The sequence below is a fragment of the Sprattus sprattus genome, assembly GCF_963457725.1.
Source record: "Sprattus sprattus genome assembly, chromosome: 2".
NCBI lineage: Eukaryota > Metazoa > Chordata > Actinopteri > Clupeiformes > Clupeidae > Sprattus > Sprattus sprattus.
This window is the reverse complement of record NC_137921.1, coordinates 63,201,807-63,223,417: the sequence shown is the minus strand read 5'-3', so window position 1 is coordinate 63,223,417 and position 21,611 is coordinate 63,201,807. Positions and strand designations below refer to the sequence as shown.

The 21,611-nt window shown below is 46.6% G+C and overlaps 1 protein-coding gene across 1 annotated transcript in view; it reads left to right on the top strand.

The window, feature by feature from the left end:
* Nucleotides 1-20,566, top strand: part of cdk19 (cyclin dependent kinase 19) — a 49,466-nt gene extending 28,900 nt beyond the window's left edge. Inside the window, exons 5-13 of the mRNA XM_080860550.1 lie at nucleotides 5,868-5,925; nucleotides 7,530-7,661; nucleotides 8,617-8,760; nucleotides 9,485-9,554; nucleotides 10,022-10,094; nucleotides 11,850-11,947; nucleotides 12,414-12,492; nucleotides 14,482-14,715; nucleotides 18,549-20,566. Coding sequence (XP_080716676.1) covers nucleotides 5,868-5,925; nucleotides 7,530-7,661; nucleotides 8,617-8,760; nucleotides 9,485-9,554; nucleotides 10,022-10,094; nucleotides 11,850-11,947; nucleotides 12,414-12,492; nucleotides 14,482-14,715; nucleotides 18,549-18,674 — 1,014 coding nt within the window. The 3' untranslated portion in view covers nucleotides 18,675-20,566. The remainder of the gene's footprint in view (nucleotides 1-5,867; nucleotides 5,926-7,529; nucleotides 7,662-8,616; nucleotides 8,761-9,484; nucleotides 9,555-10,021; nucleotides 10,095-11,849; nucleotides 11,948-12,413; nucleotides 12,493-14,481; nucleotides 14,716-18,548) is intronic.
* Nucleotides 20,567-21,611: the final 1,045 nt, after the last annotated feature.

The window sequence follows — 21,611 nt, the reverse complement described above, 5'->3', positions numbered from 1 at the left end:
CTGAGCCACTGAAATCAGTCACTTTGGATGAGCGCAGGATTGAGATTTCATATGTTCTTGACCTTTTTTGTCTGGTCACACACACACACACATACACACACACACACACACACACACACACACACACACACACACACACACACACACACTTTTGTCTGGTCACACTCATGAGAGCATGCTGTACATGCACTAGATGCTGTGCTGCTGCGGAAATTCCTTGGGAAAGCTTTATGTCCATTCTTGCCCTGTGTGGACCTGTGGAGGAATGGAGCTGGTGTTACAGGGAATGGTTGCTATGTGAGGGGATGTCCATACTGATGGTTAAACCATTCTTTTGACCCCCTAAGAGGCTAAACGCCTTTAATCATAGAAGCGATCTTCTAGCTAGTGAATGGCCCTTTACAAAATGTGGACTCTGTGTTTTCTGTGGCGGCACTATCTGATTCCCAAACAAGGTTAATGCACTGTAGTCCCCCGTTCTCAATGCATTCTTAACACTTCCTGCCATTGTGGATTTGGGCCTGCGTGCGTAAACATCAAATACTGGTGACAGTGCGACGCCTGTTTTGGTTGTCACTGCGCTCGCGGCTTGTTTTGGGAAAATAGAATGCCAGCGTTTTCAATTTGTCTTCACCGCGATCGTAAATCTGTCAGAGGCTTTTAGCCAGAAGGGCCGTGTTTACAACAAGAACCCCTAGGCGAATACGCAGGCGGCTCCCACCCGAACTCAGCCGGCGCTGCTCGAAGAAGCCTGAGACACATTTCTGTGACATTGACGGTACCACGGTTTTTTGGTCTCTGGCGTCTGAACACACAGAGACTGAGACTTTGCCCGCAGTGGCTTACTAGAATGTCGGAACATTTAACCTCATATGACGGCATTTCCCAGATCAGAGCATTTGATCATTCTTTTCAGTGCTGTGTCTCCGTTTCTGCTGATCTCGTACAGTGGGGGGGGGGGGGGGGGGGGGGGACAAAGCTGTTGTGTCAGGTCGCCAAGGTCAGGGCAAAAGGAGATACGTGCGAGAGCGCCGTGTCGAGCGTGGATGCCGAAAGAAAACGGCAGAGCGATAACAATTGATTCGCTGTCTCCTGTTGAGTCACGAGTTGCACTCTAAGCCCCATACCTACTCTGGCTGGTTGGTATGCGGTGGCAGATTGAGCTCCAGTGGAAAAATCAACCCCCACCCTTCTCTCCCTCCATCCCCCTCTCCACCTCTCCTCTCCTCCTCTGCTTCAGAACATGGATCAATTTGCTTGACAGTCACTCACATGTGGGGGGGCTGCTCTGGGTTATTGTGCCTTATTTAATGTACGTGTGTAACACATATACTCGTGTGAGTGTTTGCACTGAATATGTGTGTGTTTGTCCTTCTATACATATGTGAGGCTGTGTGTGTGTGTAAAGTGCACATAAAAGGCAGTGTGTGTGTGTGTGTGTATGTCGTAGGTGCAGCACAGAGCGCATTCCAGCAACTCCTTGGAGGCTTGTTATCTTGCACTGAAAGGGCGAGTGTGCACTTTGTGTGTGTGTGTGTGTGTGTGTTGAGAGAAGGGCTGGAGCCGCTGGAGCAGGCCCTGGTAACAGCCTGTCCCTCTCCTGCCTCCACCAATCCTCTTCTTACATAACTCTCCCATCGCTCTCCGCTCTCCGCTCTCTGCTCTGCCTGATTCTTCCTGCACCACTGCACCCTCACACACACACACACACCCTTCCCCCACCTCCCCTCCCCCTCCTATAACCTTGTTATGTAACGGCCTCTATACCCTCTGTGCGTATGCTGCGTTCTGCGTGTGTGTGTTTATTTGTACAGTCGTATAGGATTGTTGTATTTTATCCATGTGTGCGTGGGTCTTGGTTTGAATCCATGTGTCTTTCTGTGTGTCTGCTGCTGGTGCTGCTGCTGCTGACTTGGCATTTGCAGTCTGAACAAAGTCTGGCAGATTCCCAAATTCTGGGGGAAAAAATTCCTTGAGTGCAGATTCAGTTTTGTGTCTGACATTTGAAACACATGCAAAATACCACCACAGATAGATGGTAGTGTGGAGCGAGGGAGGTGTGGGTGCAGGCAAATCTAAAAGTTGTATTCACTAGACCCTTTCTCACAATACTACATGTTATGACGTGGTGCTCCTGATCTGAAATAGTTTTTTGATTAGATGTGTTGCTATTCTCCTGCACAATTGGTGTCTTACCAGGTGTAGTTTTAATCGTGCTTTTCATTAAACACAAGCATAGTGAGTGTGTACCGTAGGGGAAATCCTTTAGTGCAACATTGCACATCATGCAACATTGTTGAGCGATTTCTTAATTTCTTGTACATCCTCCTGAGAACCAAACCCATACACTTGTGTCCTCTGTAGTTGAAACTTGTTTTCCATGCATACCCTCTTAATCTTTTGAGCTATTCTGCTCATTTTGCTTGGTTCCCAGGAGGATTTCTCTGAATGAATTGTCGTCTGATATTTGATAGTTTCAGCCAAATTTGTGCGATTAGAAAGAGCCCCTTCTTGAAATGAAACACTGGGTCACTGGTCACACTGTGTGTGTGTGTGTGTGTGTGTGTGTGTGTGTGTGTGTGTGTGTGTGTGTGTGTGTGTGTGTGTGTGTGTGTGTGTGTGTGTGTGTGTGTGTGTGTGTGTGTGTGTGTGTGTGTGTGTGTTTATCTTCACCTGCTCCGTTATCATTCTGGTGTTGGTTCTGGTTCAGGTTTCATCTGTCATCATGTCTCTGTCTTGTGAAATTGGCCATTTTCAGCATCCATGTATGGTATACAGTGCCTTAGCCAGTACTTGAGGTGTTCTCTCTCACATCTCATCAGTGTATGGTTCTGCATACCTGGACTAGCAAGGTTCTGTCCATGTTTTCTAAAAAAAAGCACAGTCCAGGGCTCCTACTAGGTCTTTGGGTTTCCATGGTTCCCCTCAGCTTGGTGCACTTTGGTGAAGGGCTCTTTGGCTTTATGGTTTGTGACTGTTTTCAAAATGTAAGGGACCTCTTAGACATACAAAACGAATCGCAGCCTCTGTTTGGAGCATCTATTTATTCGGAATATGTAGCGTTTCAAATTCAACTCGCTGAAACCTTCGGAAAAACTTGAAACTCTTAAGCTTTGTGTTTGACCGAAGAAGAGCAGACTCCTGCCTACCAGTGAGTGGAGTGTATTGAGCATAAAGGCTGTCAGCAAAATAGGATATAGGTCATAACTTAATCATGAGGCGTATAGGGCTGGTGAGAAAGCCCAGACAAAAACCACAGCAAGAGGATGGCTGCGAATGCTGAATTAGTAATGCTGCAACTCCCTCAGGTTAATGCCAGGGTGCTGTCAGGGCTTTGATGGGTTGCGCTCAAAGTCATTGTAGTAGAGTAGTATTTCATGGCCTTGTGTTAGTGGCCTTAAGAAGAACCAAGAGCTTCAAATTTCACTGCTAATGGTGTAGGGATATTCTTTTTTTTCCCTTAATTAAATTCGGTCTGGAGTCTGATAATAAATTAACATCGGCTGGATGATTGTCTTTCTTTTCTCCTACCGTTCTACAGATGTGGCACTTTCTTCTTTCTCACTCTCAAACTAATTTTCACTCTCTCTGACACAAACACACAAACAATCACACATATGCCCACATGTTCACACTCTCAGTCATTTCTCTATGGCTTTGTATGCATGGGGTCTCTTGAGAGCAGTGGCATGATGCTATTTTTCCTTCACTTATAGCATTCCAACATGAAAATTCATCTTAATGATGTAACACCAGTCACGGCCCAATAAGGAGTATCCTCTCACTGTGTTTGTCGACGGCAGCATCTTCTTGGGTGCTTTTGAATAATGGACCGCATTATTAGCCCTGTTCCCATAGCAACAGGCTCATGTTTTCGCCGGCGCAGCGATAGGCCTGTGAAGACGTGTTGGGTTTGCACACGGCAACCCGAGAGAACGTTTTTGCGAACAGAAGGCGACAGGATCAAAACAGATGCTCCATCTTTCCAGCCCTGAGGATAAAAGGTGCAGGCACTTTGTCAGGAGAGGCCCCATTCACTTGCAAATTGTGTTCTCCTCCGCCTGTACATTTCCAGCCTCATCTCTTTCTCCTAGTTGATCATGACAAGTGGAGCGTGTTGTGCACAGGGGGTAAAGGTGGATGTTTGATGCTCCGTGCACAACTGAGGTGAGCGCAAAACCTCCACCCAGAGGTGCTACTCCCTCTAAGACAGCAATCGTTGAATATTTGTTTAAGGAGGACGTTTGTCTTTGTCACATTCTGTTCTGTCAGTGTTGGTGACGTGACGTGGTTTGGCAGGAATCCAGGTTTACCTCATCACCTGTGGATCTTTTCATGTGTTCCATGAGTTACATGACAGCCCAACTAGTCACATTGATGAAAGATCAGAGATATCAAGTGCTTACTTAAAGCAGCAATACGTAGTTCTGTTCCAAAACTAGCTAGCTAACTACCTAAAAGGCATACAAAAACCTTGCAAATGCCACCAACAGCCCAGCTGCCACTGAGAGAAGCTTGCCTAGACACTAACTTGTGTCTTTTGGCAGTATAGCTGTCAATGTCATGCTGTGAAAGCTTTACTTCTATTTTTGCAGGGTATTCCAGCACGTTCTCCAGAACTACATAGGGCATATCCTCGATTGCTAGTGGGAAAGACAAAGGTGTTTATCTGTCCTTCACATGACCATAGGCTATCGAAATGACTTTGAGAATGGTTCCAAAACTAGTTGCCTATAAAACCGTACCTCAAAAAGTGTCAAACGGTTGCATAGTGTTACTGCAAAGGTCATTCTTGAGATGTCACCTTCTGTGTGGTTACATTTAGTTCATTTTTTTATGTTGAAGATTTAGAGAAGAACCACCCTGGTTTGGATTTCAGTAAATTTCCACTGTTGAATCCGCCATTGCTGGACAAATCATTTGTATCAAAACAACAGAAACCGGATAGGAATATTTTGACTATCATAAGGGTTTGTTATTAGAACCAACACACAAAACACCTGATAACAGAGCTGTGTTCTGCTCCAGGTTACGTAGTCCGATGATTTTCAGGACATGTTAGACCACAGCCCAGCTTCCAGTGAAGGTGCTGCAGTACAGGGCTGTCCGCACATTCAGAACCACTCTCCTGATAAACCTCAATGAACTTAGTTTTCATCAGTGGAGCTTTGGGGCAATAGGAGGATAGTTTAATCCAGTGATGAACTAATGTCTCTGTCCTCAAGATTTGATGCCAATCAACATTATGTGTGCTATAAAGTTGAGCAAATTTAGTTGTAGATTAACTTCAGGAGCTTTTGCTTCTGGTTAAGACGATTGTCCCCTGGCATAGAGTTAAGTCCACTTATACAACCAGACAGGACTTGATGTTTCTGAATTATCATGTAAATTATCACATATATGAAATGTATATGAGAACGACTTCCAGGAAAGAATACTTGATTTTCAGCACTACTATATACAGTAGGTTGTATCTACATGTTAATGTACATGTACATGTTGTATCTACATGTTAATGTTTGTCCCTTAATTCCCCTCCCTTCGTATGTATGCCATACACATGTTGCAGAAGTGCTAAAAGTAGAGATTCTTTAACCATGTTCAAACATGGCTTTGGACAACTGGAGACCATGCATTCTGATGTGTCCGGTGATGTGCTTCTAGCTTATCAGGATTACATGCCAAAAATGGACTGATTCGTTAAGGGCCCCTTTAGAATACGCTACTTGGTTCAGCTGGAAGATGAAACCAGTTGTTCAGAAAAATCATAAAAGTTTGTGAGGTGGTCTACTCCGCTTTGAGAGACTCTCCACCTCAACAAAAATAATTCACTTATTTCTTTCTTATTTCTCTGTGTCTGTCTGTAGAAACCTGCTAATATCCTGGTTATGGGAGAAGGACCAGAGAGAGGTCGGGTCAAAATCGGTAAGGAAACACCAGTACCACTTCCAGCCTTCCTCCAGAATAGGGCTAAGACATATCTAGGTCAGTTGTCTACGTGTAGAGACTCTGGCCCAGACACCTCCAGTGACCTCCACTGATAAATACAGCCTAATGACATTGTAAATACTGACCTTACACTGCGCTGCGCTCAGCTCACGATGATAGAGCAGAGTGAAATGATGTGATCATTGCAATGATATATAGCAGTGGTTCTCAAACGTTTCACTGTGATTACCACCTCAGAAAATATTTGGCTTTCCAAGTACCATCATTGTAACTATCATTGACCTTCGGTAGCCTGCGCACGATAGGAACTAAGTGTTATTACCTCACTGTAATGCCTGATCAGGAGAATAAGCATGGCTCAGATAAATAACAAACTTAAATCATAGGGATTTAATTGTTTTAAGGATTTTTAAATATATTTAATGATTAATATCCTAGTCATAAAAAATTGGAAAACCACCAAGAGGGAGCCACGTACCACCAGTGATACACGTACCACAGTTTGAGAACCACTGGTATATATGTATATATGTACCGTAATGTCATATTTGCTAAGTTTTGACTGGACTGTGATCATCCCGACAGGCCTGCTGCTGGTTTCGATGCAGTGACACAACTCTTTCCATTTCAAGTTCATGTTTGCTGGCACGGCATCTCCCTCATATTATTACGTTATTATTGGATATCAATAGTCATGCCTAAACATTATGACCTCGTGATGCGAGCAGCGGTTGGACAGTATTCAACCCTTAATGGCCATCCTTGTAGTCTGACCGTGCTCAGCGCTGGCCGTGGTTGTGTGAGGCTCTCAGTTTAATGAAGGCTGTGCCTGCCCAGGCGCTTTTAACCTTCATCGGGACTGGAGGTCCATGAGCCTGCAGGGAACTGAATGGATACCCCCCCACCCCCCCCCCACCCCCCCCCCCCCCTCCCACCCCCCATTGCGTAACACACAGGACTATTCTGGGATGATGTCACCCGTCTCTCCCATAACATTGGGGGCCTATTTTTACCCCAACCCTCTCCACCCCCAACATACCTTTCCCTGGAGGTGGGGTGTGAGTGTGGTGGTAAACCCACTTAAGCTCCTGGGTTTTCTACGGCCTTAAGTGAATATGATCTAATGCTTAATCCACATGGAACACACCTTTACTAAACGTAACTTAACACTTGTGTTTATGGTACATTTGCCACTCTCCCATAGCTTTTTATTTCAGTAAACGTACGTTCAGTGTGGTACATTCTTCTTTTCACTTCTGAGAAGTGGGTCCTGTTCGGGTTCCTGGACTGTTTTGAATGACTGTGTGGCATAATTATACCAAGCTGGGCACCCTTTCGCACGTAACCCTACACCCACTCTTGGCAGCCTTCCTCCTAGGGTAATAGAATACTAGGCCTTAGCCGCTCAGCTTGGTTTTTGTAGCATTCGGCCCCAGTATTTTTCCTTTCATCTACAGTTATAGTGGCCTGCTCTGTGTAGACAAATGTCATGGTTTGCTTTATGATAATAATGCAAGTGGTTGTGTGTGTGTGTGTGTGTGTGTGTGTGTGTGTGTGTGTGTGTGTGTGCGTATCTGCAGCGGACATGGGCTTTGCTAGGCTCTTCAACTCTCCACTCAAACCACTGGCTGACCTCGACCCAGTTGTGGTGACATTCTGGTACCGGGCTCCAGAACTGCTCTTGGGAGCAAGACATTACACCAAAGCAATTGGTAAGCCGCAGTTCATATTACTCAACACCAGAACCAGCTCCACATGGGCCTGTTTGGGTGATGGTTTTTCTTTCACGTCAGTACAGAAACCACTGATTATACGCGTCTTTGCCTCTGCGGGAGTTTTAATCTGGTCCTCCGAGGCCAGGATTAGTAACAATAGGAAAGGTTGTCAGAAGAACAAGCAGATGTATACTTTTCACAGACCCTTGAAAGCACGCGCAAAGATATGGTTTATGGTTATGGACTTATGTTCAGGCCCTTTTATCAAACCTTTAAGAAAGTAACACCCAAGAAGCTTTCTCTGTTCAGCAGCCATTTCTAGAAGTTCATATCATAACATAATTACTGACTATTCTGTGTAAAGGGTTGTGATCAAAACAGCGGCATCTTTTAGGCAACTTTTGTAGCATCTAGCTAACAGTGAAGCTGGCCTCTGTTCAGAGGACAAAACTCTCCTTGAGTTTGCCTCCTCTCTCCACCCCCTTGTGAGGGGACCACTTACTGAGAAAAAAACAGGAATAGATTGGTTTCTGAGTAGCAGTGTGGACATTGCACAGTGACTGTTTGCGCTCGTTGTTGTTGTGCCCGGCTTGCCATTTGCAGCATGGGCCATGTATGACAGTGGCAGGGTGCCACTTCACTGTGCTGCAGTGAATACCTACACAGTCAGTCAAGAATGTGGTCCGTTCTTTGAACTCACACGTACTGTATGAACCCTAAAGTGAACCTCCTCTCTCCGTAAATCTGGCTGGTAATCTGGTCAGAATTTGCAAATATGCTAGAGAAATGTCTTTCGCTCAAAGCTGCCAAACTGAATGAAATGCTGAGATAAAAACCCAATGGTTGTGTTGTCTAATCACAGCCGGATGTAAAAAGGCACATGTATCATGTCAGCAAAGACGTTAGAATGGCAGATCACCTCCACTGGATTTTTGTCTCTCTGTCACGTCAGACATATGGGCCATCGGTTGCATCTTCGCCGAACTGCTGACGTCGGAGCCCATCTTCCACTGCCGCCAGGAGGACATCAAGACCAGCAACCCCTTCCACCACGACCAGCTGGACCGGATATTCAGCGTTATGGGCTTCCCAGCAGGTCTCTGCGCTGGTTTGAGATACATAGTTTAGAATGGTGGCCTGTTCAAAATCTGTGATTATTATACCGTTGAGGCATAATTGGTAGTTGTAAAATGGTAAAAGGGTATTTACAGTCTAGTGGAAGTGTCTTGTAGACTTTTTATCTGAATATAACACCAGACAGCATTCAAAATGTGGTTTCATCTCTGAAAACCTAGATTCTATTGTTTTTGTTGGTTTTCTCAAATAGTTCTAAAGCTGTTTTACTGTTTGACCACTTTGACGCTATCAAACACAACAGTAACACTTACAAATGGGCAGCAGGTTGATTAAATCACAGATAGTAGGTGGACACTCAGTCGGAGAATGATCAATCAGTAAACAGACTTTATTCTTGCAATGATGCAAGGGAGAGAGGGGAAAAAACATATTAACATAAAAACACTATTTCAAGTACACAGTATCCAAGATGGTAGGACACCAGATCCCCTTACATTCCAACCTAAGTGTTATTAAGAGATATATAGACGCAAAATACAAATGAACATCAGATGAATTGGATTACTGATTATTGTCAATTTTGATCTTGAATCCTGATTTGTAACTCCTTCAAAACCAAGGCATTCAATAATTATTTCAGTCTTGGTCTTCATGCAGGAGATAAAGTGGACGCCAAGTCTGACATTGTTTGTGTCTCTCAGTGAAAGTGTTGTGTTTTTAAATGAGTGTTATGAAATCCACAGATAAAGACTGGGAGGATATACGGAAAATGCCAGAATACCCAACCCTACAGAAAGACTTCAGGAGAACAACGTGAGTGAGCGCCTAATGTCACAGCTAATGTAAAGCACGTACTCCCTGTCTGTCACCTGCCTAATGTCACAGCTAATGTCAAGCACGTACTCCCTGTCTGTGACATCCCTGATGTTACAGCTAATGTAAAGCACGTACTCCCTGTCTGTGACATCCCTGATGTTACAGCTAATGTAAAGCACGTACTCCCTGTCTGTGACATCCCTGATGTTACAGCTAATGTAAAGCACGTAGTCCCTGTCTGTGACATCCCTGATGTTACAGCTAATGTAAAGCACGTTCTCCCTGTCTGTGACATCCCTGATGTTACAGCTAATGTAAAGCACGTAGTCCCTGTCTGTCACCTGCCTAATGTTACAGCTAATGTAAAACACGCTCTCCCTGTCTGTCACCTGCTTCTGGGTTTCTGGAAATGATGCATGGTGATGCTCACTCGAATCCTAACTTCAGATACTTTTCCTTCACAGGTATGCAAATAGCAGCCTCATCAAGTACATGGAGAAGCATAAAGTGAAACCAGACAGCAAAGTTTTTTTGTTGGTATGTCTCTCTTCTCTGTCTCTCTGCTTCGTCTCTCTGCTCTGTCTCTCTGCTCCGTCTCTCTGCTCCGTCTCTCTGCTCTGTCTCCCCTCTCTGTCTCCCCTCTCTGTCTCTCTGCTCTGTCTCTCTGCCCTGTCTCTCTGCCTCATCTCTTCGTCTCTTTGCTCCGTCTCTCTTCTCTGTCTCTCTGCTTCGTCTCTCTGCTCCGTCTCTCTGCTCCGTCTCTCCGTCTCTTTGCTCCATCTCTCTGCTCCGTCTCTCTGCTCCGTCTCTCTGCCTCATCTCTCCGTCTCTTTGCTCCATCTCTCTGCTCCGTCTCTCTGCCCCGTCTCTTTACTCCGTCTCTCTGCTCCGTCTCTCTGCCCCGTCTCTCTGCCCTGTCTCTCTGCCCTGTCTCTCTGCTCTGTCTCTCTGCCTCATCTCTTCGTCTCTTTGCTCCGTCTCTCTTCTCTGTCTCTCTGCTCTGTCTTTCTGCCCTGTCTCCCTGGTCTGTCTCCCCTCTCTGTCTCTCTGCCCTGTCTCTCTGCTCCGTCTCTCTGCTCCGTCTCTCTGCCCTGTCTCTCTGCCCTGTCTCTCTGCTCTGTCTCTCTGCTCTGTCTCTCTGCCTCATCTCTCCGTCTCTTTGCTCCGTCTCTCTGCTCTGTCTTTCTGCCCTGTCTCCCTGGTCTGTCTCCCTGGTCTGTCTCCCCTCTCTGTCTCTCTGCTCCGTCTCTCTGCTCTGTCTCTTTGCCCCGTCTCTCTGCCCCGTCTCCCTGGTCTGTCTCTCTGCTCCGTCTCTCTGCTCTGTCTCTTTGCCCCGTCTCTCTGCCCCGTCTCCCTGGTCTGTCTCCCTGCCCTGTCTCCCTGGTCTGTCTCTCTGCTCCGTCTCTCTGCTCTGTCTCTCTGCTCCGTCTCTCTGCTCCGTCTCTCTGCTCCGTCTCTCTGCCCCGTCTCTTTGCTCCGTCTCTCTGCTCCGTCTCTCTGCCCCGTCTCTTTGCTCCGTCTCTCTGCTCCGTCTCTCTGCCCCGTCTCTTTACTCCGTCTCTCTGCCCTGTCTCTCTGTCTCTCTGTCTCTCTGCTCTGTCTCTCTGCTCCGTCTCTCTGCCCCGTCTCTCTGCTCCGTCTCTCTGCCTCATCTCTCCGTCTCTCTGCTCCGTCTCTCTTCTCCGTCTCTCTGCTCCGTCTCTCTGCCCCGTCTCTCTGCCCCGTCTCTCTGCCCTGTCTCTCTGCCCTGTCTCTCTGTCTCTCTGCTCCGTCTCTCTGCCCCGTCTCTCTGCTCCGTCTCTCTGCCTCATCTCTCCGTCTCTCTGCTCCGTCTCTCTGCTCCGTCTCTCTGCTCCGTCTCTTTGCTCCGTCTCTTTGCTCCGTCTCTCTGCCCCGTCTCTCTGCCCCGTCTCTTTGCCATGCTTTATTTTGCCCAAGAGTTAGGGCTCTCACCAAATATGGAACGTTGATGAGGAATGCAAATGGAAGCCTTCGCGAGCCAAACCCTGGGTACTCTAAGACTCAAATTTAGCCTGGCAGCTTTGCGACAATTGCTTTTTGTTGGCAGTTGGAGACCCAGTTGGTAATTACGCCAACCTTGAATCAAGAAAGGCCTCATAATGACTTGCTGTTCAAATTTTGAATAATCCTATCTTCCAGTTTTGTAGCTCACAATAAGACCCATTGTTATATTCACAACTACAGTTTGCATTAAAATCTCATTGTTGACCTTGTTCGGTGGTTGCACAATTCAGCACAAACGTATCTGATTGTTTTTGACCCCAAATCCAGCTCCAGAAACTGCTGACGATGGACCCCACCAAAAGAATCACCTCTGAACAGTCACTGCAGGACCCCTACTTCCAGGAGGACCCTCTACCCACCACAGAGTAAGATCCGTTTCACTACCTGCCATGAAAACCTGCACCAACCTACTGAACTACATTTCCCAGCACACAAACCCCTCTGCTCCACTCATAACCTGCTTACATTTTCAAATCCGTCTTTGTTTGGGTAACAACGGAGGTCATTGATTGGCATAACTGTAACAGGGTCACTTCTATCACGTGCTCCCAACTGGGTGAAGAATGGGGTTTCACGCTCACGCTCTCTCTTTCTCTCTCTCTCTCTTACGCTCACTTTCTCTCTCTCTCTCTCTCTCTCTCTCTCTCTCTCTCTCTCTCTCAATCTCTCTGGCACTCTTTCCATGCCCTGCTTTCCAGGGGTGCCTGTCTACTTAGTTTCTTGTTATGAAATTGCAGCACTCTACATGCTACTATGTAGTGTGTGGTTTCTGAGGCAGTAGACCTTTAAAACAGCGTTGCCCTATATAACCAATACTATTGCGTCTTGCAGTGTATTCGCTGGATGTCAGATACCCTACCCCAAGAGAGAGTTTCTCAATGAAGACGAACCAGAGGAGAAGACTGAGAAGGTGACACAAACACACACATCTGTATCCACACAGTAGAACAATACAAAAACACACACATCTGTATTCACACAGTAGAACAATACAAAAACACACACATCTGTTTCAACACAGTAGAACAATAAAAAAATACGCACATCTGCATTCACACATTAGAACAATACAAGAGCACACACATCTGTATCAACACAGTAGAACAATACAAACACATATGTATCAGCACATTAGAACAATACAAAAACACACACATCTGTATCAACACAGTATAACAATACAAGAGCACACACATCTGTATCAACACAGTAGAACAATACAAACACACACATCTGTATCCACACAGTAGAACAATACAAGTGCACACACATCTGTATCAGCACATTAGAACAATACACAAACACACACATCTGTATCCACACAGTATAACAATACAAGAGCACACACATCTGTATTCACACAGTAGAACAATACACAAACACACACATCTGTATCCACACAGTACAACAATACAAAAACACACACATCTGTATTCGCACAGTAGAACAATACTAAACACTGCTTCACCAAACACCACAAGCTTCCTTTTCCACATCATGGCAGGACAGAGTTGGGCAGATATATTCCAGTGAGGAGTGAACATACCCTTGAATCTGCCGCTGGCCCTAATTGACAGCACTCTTTGGATGAGCGCGACTAGTCCAGCTGTACTAGTCCTTTCTGGATTGAATCTGATATGGTATTTGAGGGACTGCAGGGGAAACGCATGCTGCATGCTCAGCACAGAGATCCAAAGAATTGGCTTGGGGCCTGGAAGCGACAGCCTCGATGAAGCAATGGAGCCTGTGTCATAGCTTCAGGGAAAGAGGATGGCCAGGTTCTCCCTGACTGACAGTCAAGCACTCTCTCATGGTGTAAGGACTGTCATTATTAAGAGAGGAGTGGCCCAGTAGTGAGCAGGTGTTTGGCACATCATGTCAGAACTGTCAGGAGGCCGAGAGGAGCCTTTGGGGGTTAATGAGTGCGAGTGTGTGTGTGTGTGTGTGTGTGTGTGTGTGTGTGTGTGTGTGTGTGGTGTGCTTGTGAGAGTGTGTGAGTGTGCTTGTGAGAGTATGTGTGTGAGTGTGTGTGTGTTAGGCTGTGTGTAAGTGTTTGTTTTTGTGCTTTTGTGCTTGTGTGAGTGTGTGAGTGTGTGCGTGTGAGTGTGTGATGGTGTGTGTTTGTGCTTGGGTGCTTGTGTGCTTGTGAGAGTGTGTGAGTGTGGGAGTGTGCCAGTGTGCTTGTGTGAGTGTGTGTGTGTCCGTGTGAGTGTGGCTGTATGAAAATTGGAGACTGAGACAGATGAAAAAGATTTGTTTGCAAGTAACCAAATATGTGTGTGTTCATAGGTGTGTGTGTGTGTGTTTGTGAGTGAGCACTAGTAGTGATAGAAGGGGTGTCCATCACCGTCGGCTTACACGAATCCCAACATTCCGATCGCATTAGCAGCTGCTGTCAAGTAGGCAACACCTGATAGCAGCCCGCATTGCAACACAGTCACATTCAAGGCCCTCAGCCAGCCAAGTCTATAGTGGGGGGGGGGGCGACTGGGCCCTCATTGTTTCAGGCAGGCCCCTGGTCCACGTGGGCCAGCCTCGTGAGGTGCCCACACCTCCCAACCACACCGCTAGCCTCACTCACAATGTCACACCGCATCCACACCAAGGTTATGTGGAGGTTCTTTTTGCTTTGGCCTTCACGTGAAGTTATGTTGCAGACCCCGGTCATGCGCTGGGACTGACGGTAGAGAACCTGTGTGCGTTTTGTAATGCGTTTTTAAAATGTGTTTGTCTCTCCCACACCCTTTGTCTCTCCCACAACGGGGATACAAGGGTCATCATATCGTTGTGCTTGCCTAGAGAGTAGGTAACTACTAGAATATCACGCACTTTATGTGTGTGATGTGTGTGTCGAGCCCAAGTGTTTGTGTGTATTTATGGGCGTTTGTAACCCATACAGAACCAGACACAACAGCACCAGCAGACGACGGTGCAGACGCAACAGCAGACGACTGCGCAGCAGGCCCCCTCCCAGCAGAGCTCGGCGCAGACCAACGGCACGGCGGGGGCCACGGGCGCCAACGCTGGCGGGGGCATCCAGCACGGCCAGGACCAGGGACCCCCCAACAAGAAACCTCGCATCGGGCCCTCGGGAGCCTCTTCAGGCACTGGAGTCTTGCAGTCCGAATACCAGGTGAGCGAGATCGGCAAGAACCAGCTGACTTCATTTCAGTTACGTTCACTCACTTCAATTTAGTCAAGTTTATTTCACATTCACTTTGTGTCAGTTGAATCAAATCAAATCAAATCAAATCAAACTTTATTTGTACAGCGCATTTCATACACGAAGGTAACACAATGCGCCTCACAGTAGGAAGGAAAGAAAAAGCGGGGGAGGGGGGTTTATAAATACTTGTAAAGAGACACAGATAGGAAATAAGTAAACGTTACATTAACGTCTGTTACATATTTAGGTGCTTGACTATGAAGTGATTTAAAGACGGGTAAGAAAATCTTGAAATCTATTCTAAAACTAACAGATAGCCAGTGCAGGGAGTTGAAGTTTAATCTTATTTGAGTTGAGTTAATAATTATAAGTAAGTATTCATTTCGAATCACTTTTGTGTTTAGTCTAGTGTTCATTTTAATTGAGTTCATTAATCTTGTACTGTATATAGGCCAAACTAACACTAGTCCAGTCTTGATACACTGATACAGTACTATATTTGACCACAGGTGGTATTTCATAGTGTTACCTGTGTTGCTGTTATCTCCTGTTGGTATCATAGTGTTACATGTGTTGCTGTTACCTCCTGTTGGTATCAATAGAGGCAATTTGTACAGCAGTTAATTGTCTGTGCATTGTAAGAAATGTTTTATACAGTTTGGGGGATAGAATGATCTTAGATGATGATTTCAGATATTGTTAGCACCCCAGTGCTCCCAGTCTGTTAGTTCTAAATCTAACAAACCACAGCAATTATCTTCCTGTCTTTCTGGATCAGCGACATTTGCTGTTTCCCCTAGCAATGGGTAAATGGCAGTGTGCGTGCAAAGTGGGGAGGGTAACTGTGTACACTGTGTTGACATGGGAAGGTGAACTCCCTCACACCAAACTAAGTACCTAATTGTACAGAAACACGCAATGATGTTTTGTTTGAAATCTCTGTATATCGTCTTTCACCACTTATTAGCTTAGAGGGAAGGAGCTGCAGCGATTACAACAGGCATGTGTTCAACTCACAATGAGGCCTACATCAGGTGGATTGTACCCTGCCCCTTTGCGTGCAGATCTGTGAATAAGTCTAATGAGCCGTGTGTGTGTGTGTGTGTTTGTGTGTGTGTGTGTGTGAGTGTGTGTGTGTTTGTGCGTGTGCGTGTGTGTGTGTTTGAGTTGTTCTTGGCTGTGTGTGTGTGTGTGTGTGTGTGTGTGTGTGTGTGTGTGTGTATGGTGTGTGTGGTGTGTGTTTGTGTGTGTGTGTGTGTGTGTGTGTGTGTGTGTGTGTGTGTGTGTGTGTGTGTGTGTGTGTCCAAGCTGCTCCAGGCGAGTGGACTTTAGCCCCTATGGGGTTATGCATACAGTAGGTATGCAGCAGTGGGGGCCGAGCGCGTGGGTGTTGGGTTGGAGTAGGAATCTGTCGGTCCATGCGATCACGCTGGTAAGAGTGACAGGCGACAGCGCTCGGGCCTCGGCCCATGCCACACACACTAACACCCACATGAGCATGATGCTCTGCCTGCCTGCCTGCATGCCTGCCAGCCTTAATCTAAAAGCTATCTATAGCGCTCCACCATCAGAGAATATGATTGGGAGATCAGAAAGGCTCAGGTAGTGCGGCTGCACTCTGTGTGGGAGAGAAAACGCACGAGAGAGACTTAAGCCCCATCTACACCCTCTGTTCGAGGCAGGAGGGTTGCGCCATTATTCCACCTCGCCGTCCTGTAGGAAACATATTAACGTGGGGGGGGGGGGGGGGGGGGGGGAGAGAGGGGTGGTGGCGGCTTGTTGTTCTACTGTTAACATGGCGACGGAGGTAGTCATAGAGCTTAATCCACGTCTGTGTAAAAGGGAGAGCCGAGAGCGTGAAAAAGAGAAAGCTGCCATAAAGGGGGGTTAGCTTAATGGCCATATCCCAGGATCTCTGTTTAAAACAGTCTAAGAGAGGACTCTGATGAGATGTGATGGATAAGATGAAGAACAACTGACTGAAGGACAGGTCAGTAGAGCAGAGCAGCAGCAGAGAGTAGAAGGGGAGAGACAAAGACACTGACTTTAAATAGGTGGAAGGTCATACCTTAAGGAAATATGTGCAAGGCAAGTGAGAGTGAGAGAGACAAACTGTCCAAGGTGAATGCTTAGAGAGAGTGTGTGTGTGTGTGTGTGTGTGTGTGTTTCTGTGTGTGTGTCTGTGTGTCTGTGTCTGTGTCTGTGTGTGTGTGTGTGTGTGTCTGTGTGTGTGTGTGTGTCTGTGTCTGTGTGTGTGTGTGTGTGTGTGTGTGTGTGTGTGTGTGTGTGTGTGTGTGTCTATATTTGGCGTTGGCTGAGGTGGCAGTGTCACCAGCAGCTGTGAGAGCTGCTGAAGTCAGGCCTGAGCCTGTGTATAAATTTCACACTAGCTATCCAGCCAACATAGAGGCCCATCCATGCATAGTCCAGGGTACGGCCACACGCTGCAGCGTCCTACTTTCCCTCTCATTGATCGGGCCCCCATACTCATCTCTCCCACCCCCATAGCTAGCCCAGTTAGGGCTCTCACTACCCTCCCCCTCAGGCTCACACTCAGGACTTCTAGCAGGCTCACCCTGCATTCCTGTTGTTTTAACTCTCCGTCATGCATTTACTCACTCAATCACTCACTCACTCACTTTCTCTCTTTCACTGCTTGTCCCACTCACTGTTTTGACTCTTCCCCCCAGTAGTCTGTGTTATTGGGTCCTCTTGGTCTTTTTTTTAGCTTGTCCTACTTCTGTCTCATCCATTTTATTGGGTTTCTGTGTGTTCTTTTGTGTGATAGTGTTTCATTTATCTGAACATGCTCCGTAAAGAGTACTTCCTGACTGGCCCATACCTAGTCCCGCTTTCCCCCACGCTCCTAAAAGCCCAATAGCAGCTCAACATCGCCCTCGTGTGGGCACAGAGTGCACTTCCCAGGCACCTCTGCCTAAGCCCCTTGCTTGGTTCTGCGTTGAGCATGAATTGCTAGGTGCTTACGCGTTGCGTTGGGGGTGTTGCCAAGCAATTCACTGCCAGAACAATAGGCTTGCGTAAAATGGCGCAAGTCTAGAAAAAGGGGCCGACGCACGCAAGACGTGAAAAGTCGCGCAAGGGTCGCGCAAGGGGCTTGCGCGGCCTCTTGCGCTTACGTTTACGCCTCTGAGCATAAACCAAGCTTAAGCCCCTTTTGGAGAGTCACTCTGGGCTGGTACCAGCCAGTCAGGTTTCCCAGGCTAATGACCCAGGAATGCCCCCCAGGCAGGGATGCTTGTCCTAACATGAGATGCGATGACTCGGGCATGGTCACAGCCACTAAAACCCTGAACACTCACTAAACCTCTTGTGATTACATTTACATTTACATTTATTCATTTAGCAGACGCTTTTATCCAAAGCGACTTACAAGGATGTATACACAGTGTTTACGTAGGTACTGCTGTATTTGTGCTGACATATCACATCTATAGCTATTAGCAGTATTTTACTTTAAATTCATTCTTTGTAAATTAATCTAATACAGTAAATGAATAATTTTTTCACAATTCATCTCGGTGAGATTATTTTGTTGCCATCAACTAACATGGAGATGTTTCTAGTAAACAAAGTCTTGTGATTTGTCTATGTGGCTTTTAACTGTTTATTTTTTATGAATGGTGCTTTTGTTCCTTTACAGCTGACAGCTCTCTTTTCTTGTTTAGTCAAAATGTTCAACTAGTAGGGTCCCTGACGTGTGTCGACATGGCCTGCTGAATCCAGAAATACTCGTTCTGTGAAGATGTCTGTGTTAACACATCTCCCCTTCAACCCCACAGCACTCCACCTCCCGCCTTGGTTACCAAAGCAACGTCCAAGGTCCCGCCCAGTCCCAGAGCACCATGGGATACTCCTCATCATCTCAGCAGAGCTCACAGTATTCACACCAGTCTCATCGCTACTGAGGGGATGGATGGATGGATGGACCCAGGCTGACCCTTTGACCTTTACCCCAGACTCCAACTGACCACTCAGGCACCACTTGTCACTCAAGCCACAACTTTACGTCACACAACTAACCAACACTGCACGTTTATAGTTTAGCCCCTTTGAGGACCCTTCATGCTCACTTCGACTCCACTATTTACTTTAACAGTGTATCACTGTTATACCATGACGCGCTCCCATTCTCTCAAACATATTTTCACTCAGCTCCTCCAGTAGTTTCCTCATAATTTGATGAAGTTGCTTAAGTAATTGGTGGTGGCGTAGTGGCCTGTTTCTCATTAGACCCTAGTACTGATGGAGCACCTCTATAAGTGTGTGTTGTGGTCTAACAGGCCCTTGCAAACCAGAAAGCCTAAGCACACATGCAATCAAACACTCTCAGCAAGATTCTTTCATCCTCATCTGAAAATCTAAGCACTCCAGCCTCTCCCCATCCCCCTACCTCCAGCAGTCAGTCTCCCCTCTCCTGCAGTCGATCCAGCCTAGCTGACCTGCTGTCTCCATTAGACACTCACACACACACTCCTGCAGTCGATCCAGCCGAGCTGACCTGCTGTCTCCATCAGACACTCACACACACACTCCTGCAGTCGATCCAGCCGAGCTGACCTGCTGTCTCCATCAGACACTCACACACACACTCCTGCAGTCGATCCAGCCTAGCTGACCTGCTGTCTCCATCAGACACTCACACACACACTCCTGCAGTCGATCCAGCCTAGCTGACCTGCTGTCTCCTTCACACACTGACACACTCTCCTCCATTTACTCTGCACAGAGTCATTCCAGTGTTACAGCTGGGACTCCTCTGGCCTGGTCCCCTCCAGCACAGACATAAATACGTATAAACATATAACGTATAAACATATACATATAAACATACACACACACACACACACACGCATACACACTCGGTGGGTCTCCACCTGTCTCTGCTTGGGTCCTGATCTCCCTCACCCTCTGAGGGTTCTGCAATATGAAGGCAACTCAACATAGGAACCAAAACAGTTTTGAACCGCTGCAACGCGACAACAGCCCCAGTTCCTCCAAGGGGAACCAAGAAGAGACTAGAATGTGTTCATAGGAGGAGGAGGACTGAGTCAGTTACCAAGTTGGCATCAGTGTACAGGCAGTTGAGAAACGCATACAAAAAGAGACTTCGAACCACAGCACTTATGTTTTAAACAAAAGAACCCATCCTTGAATAGGATGAATGTGCAGCTTGTCACACGTGTACTGTACAGAGCACCTTTTCTATTTGTTGGAAAGACAAAACGAGAGACTTATTTTGCCTGGTTTTGCTCGGTTGAAGTTTACTAGTCTTTCTTGCTTATTTTGTTTTGTTTTGTTTTTGTAGATATTTGACTGATCTGAAAGAAGAAAAAAAAGCCCTTTACAGTGTGCATACTCTGCAGCGCTCCTGACAGACTATGATCTCATCTGTTTGAGACCTATGAACAATGCAACAGGAGAGGAGAGAGAGGTCCTGCGTTTTGCAAAAGAAAAGAGATGAACTATCGGTGAAATCACATTTTACGAGTTCCATTGCAGGACATCAGGCAAAGGCAAACAGTCATTTTTTTGCTGTTGCTATTGCCACACAAAACCAGACAAAAAAAAAGCAAACGTTAAAATATTGCATCACTATCATTCTCATACATCATGCGTCATTTTTTTGGGGAGTGGTCTGGGTTGGTTGAGAATATGCAGCTTCTCCATAGCCTTCGTGTCTTCCAAACCCAAGAGCCCCCAGCTTATCCCCGTCACTCCCAGCCCACCATACCCAGCGTCCTCTCTCCGCACGGCTCACTCTGAGGCTCAAGGAGACGTGCTCTCTCTCACCAGGAAGAAAGATGAATGTAGGAACGAATGAGCTGGCTTTCGCTGTGTCTTCTTCCCCTATTGGTTTGGTTTGGTCTGTTTTATTTATGGCCCGGGGGGGGGGGGGGGGGAAGGGGTGTTGGTGGGTTGGGGCGGGGGGGGTCAGATAGGCTTCGGAACTGGTGAGATGGCATAGAAATGATGGGTCTGCAGGAGTGACAATGGGGTAGGATGGCATGGGGGGGGGGTCAAAGTTCAAAGGTCACTGAATGTGTTAATCTCCTACATACCCCTACATACTTGCTCCCTCAGGCTGATACCTCCTGATGCTTTTGTAAAACGTACACTCTGTTTTTGTTTGTGAATGTTATCTTGCTTTTGCTCAAAGAAGAACAGTCTTGTTTTGTGGTATGACTCAGTCAAAAGGATTGTACTGCTGATCTCCAGCGAGGCTCAAGGGCCACAGAGGGAGGCAGAAGTTCACCACCAACATCAGCACTGTCTCCTTCTCTCATGCTCTCTTTATTTCATGTCTCTCTCTCTCACTCACTCCTTCTCCCCTGCACAAATCCCCGCTGAACTGAGCACTGAATGGATACTTCAGAAGGCAGAGGGATGCCTTTTTTTCCCCTTGTAGTTTTATTCTGTTAGAACTGTCATTTAAAAGAGGACTGTGCTGTAAGTGTTGTCAAGTGTGTTTTAATTATTCTGTTAGTATGAGTCTCACTCTGTCTCACCGGCTCAGAGTGTTTCTTGTGAGAATTAGCCCCTGGCTGCCTGAAACGGCCTCTGTGTCTGCGCCTCTCAACATGATAGTAGCGGTCTGGAGCAAATGGCACTACGATGGAACTAATCGGTCCTCTCAAGTAGCCCACTAGAGGGTGTGAAGATTTCTTAATTTTCTGTTATTATTACTTTTTAATTACGTTGGCCACAGATGACCTCCAAACTCCTACTGGCTTTACTCTGATCATCAACACTGACCTGTTCAAATGATGTTTTGGATTCGTTGCCTCTCATGATTCAAAGGAACCTGACCGCTTTTCTGATGCGGAGGTGTGTGTGTGTGTGTG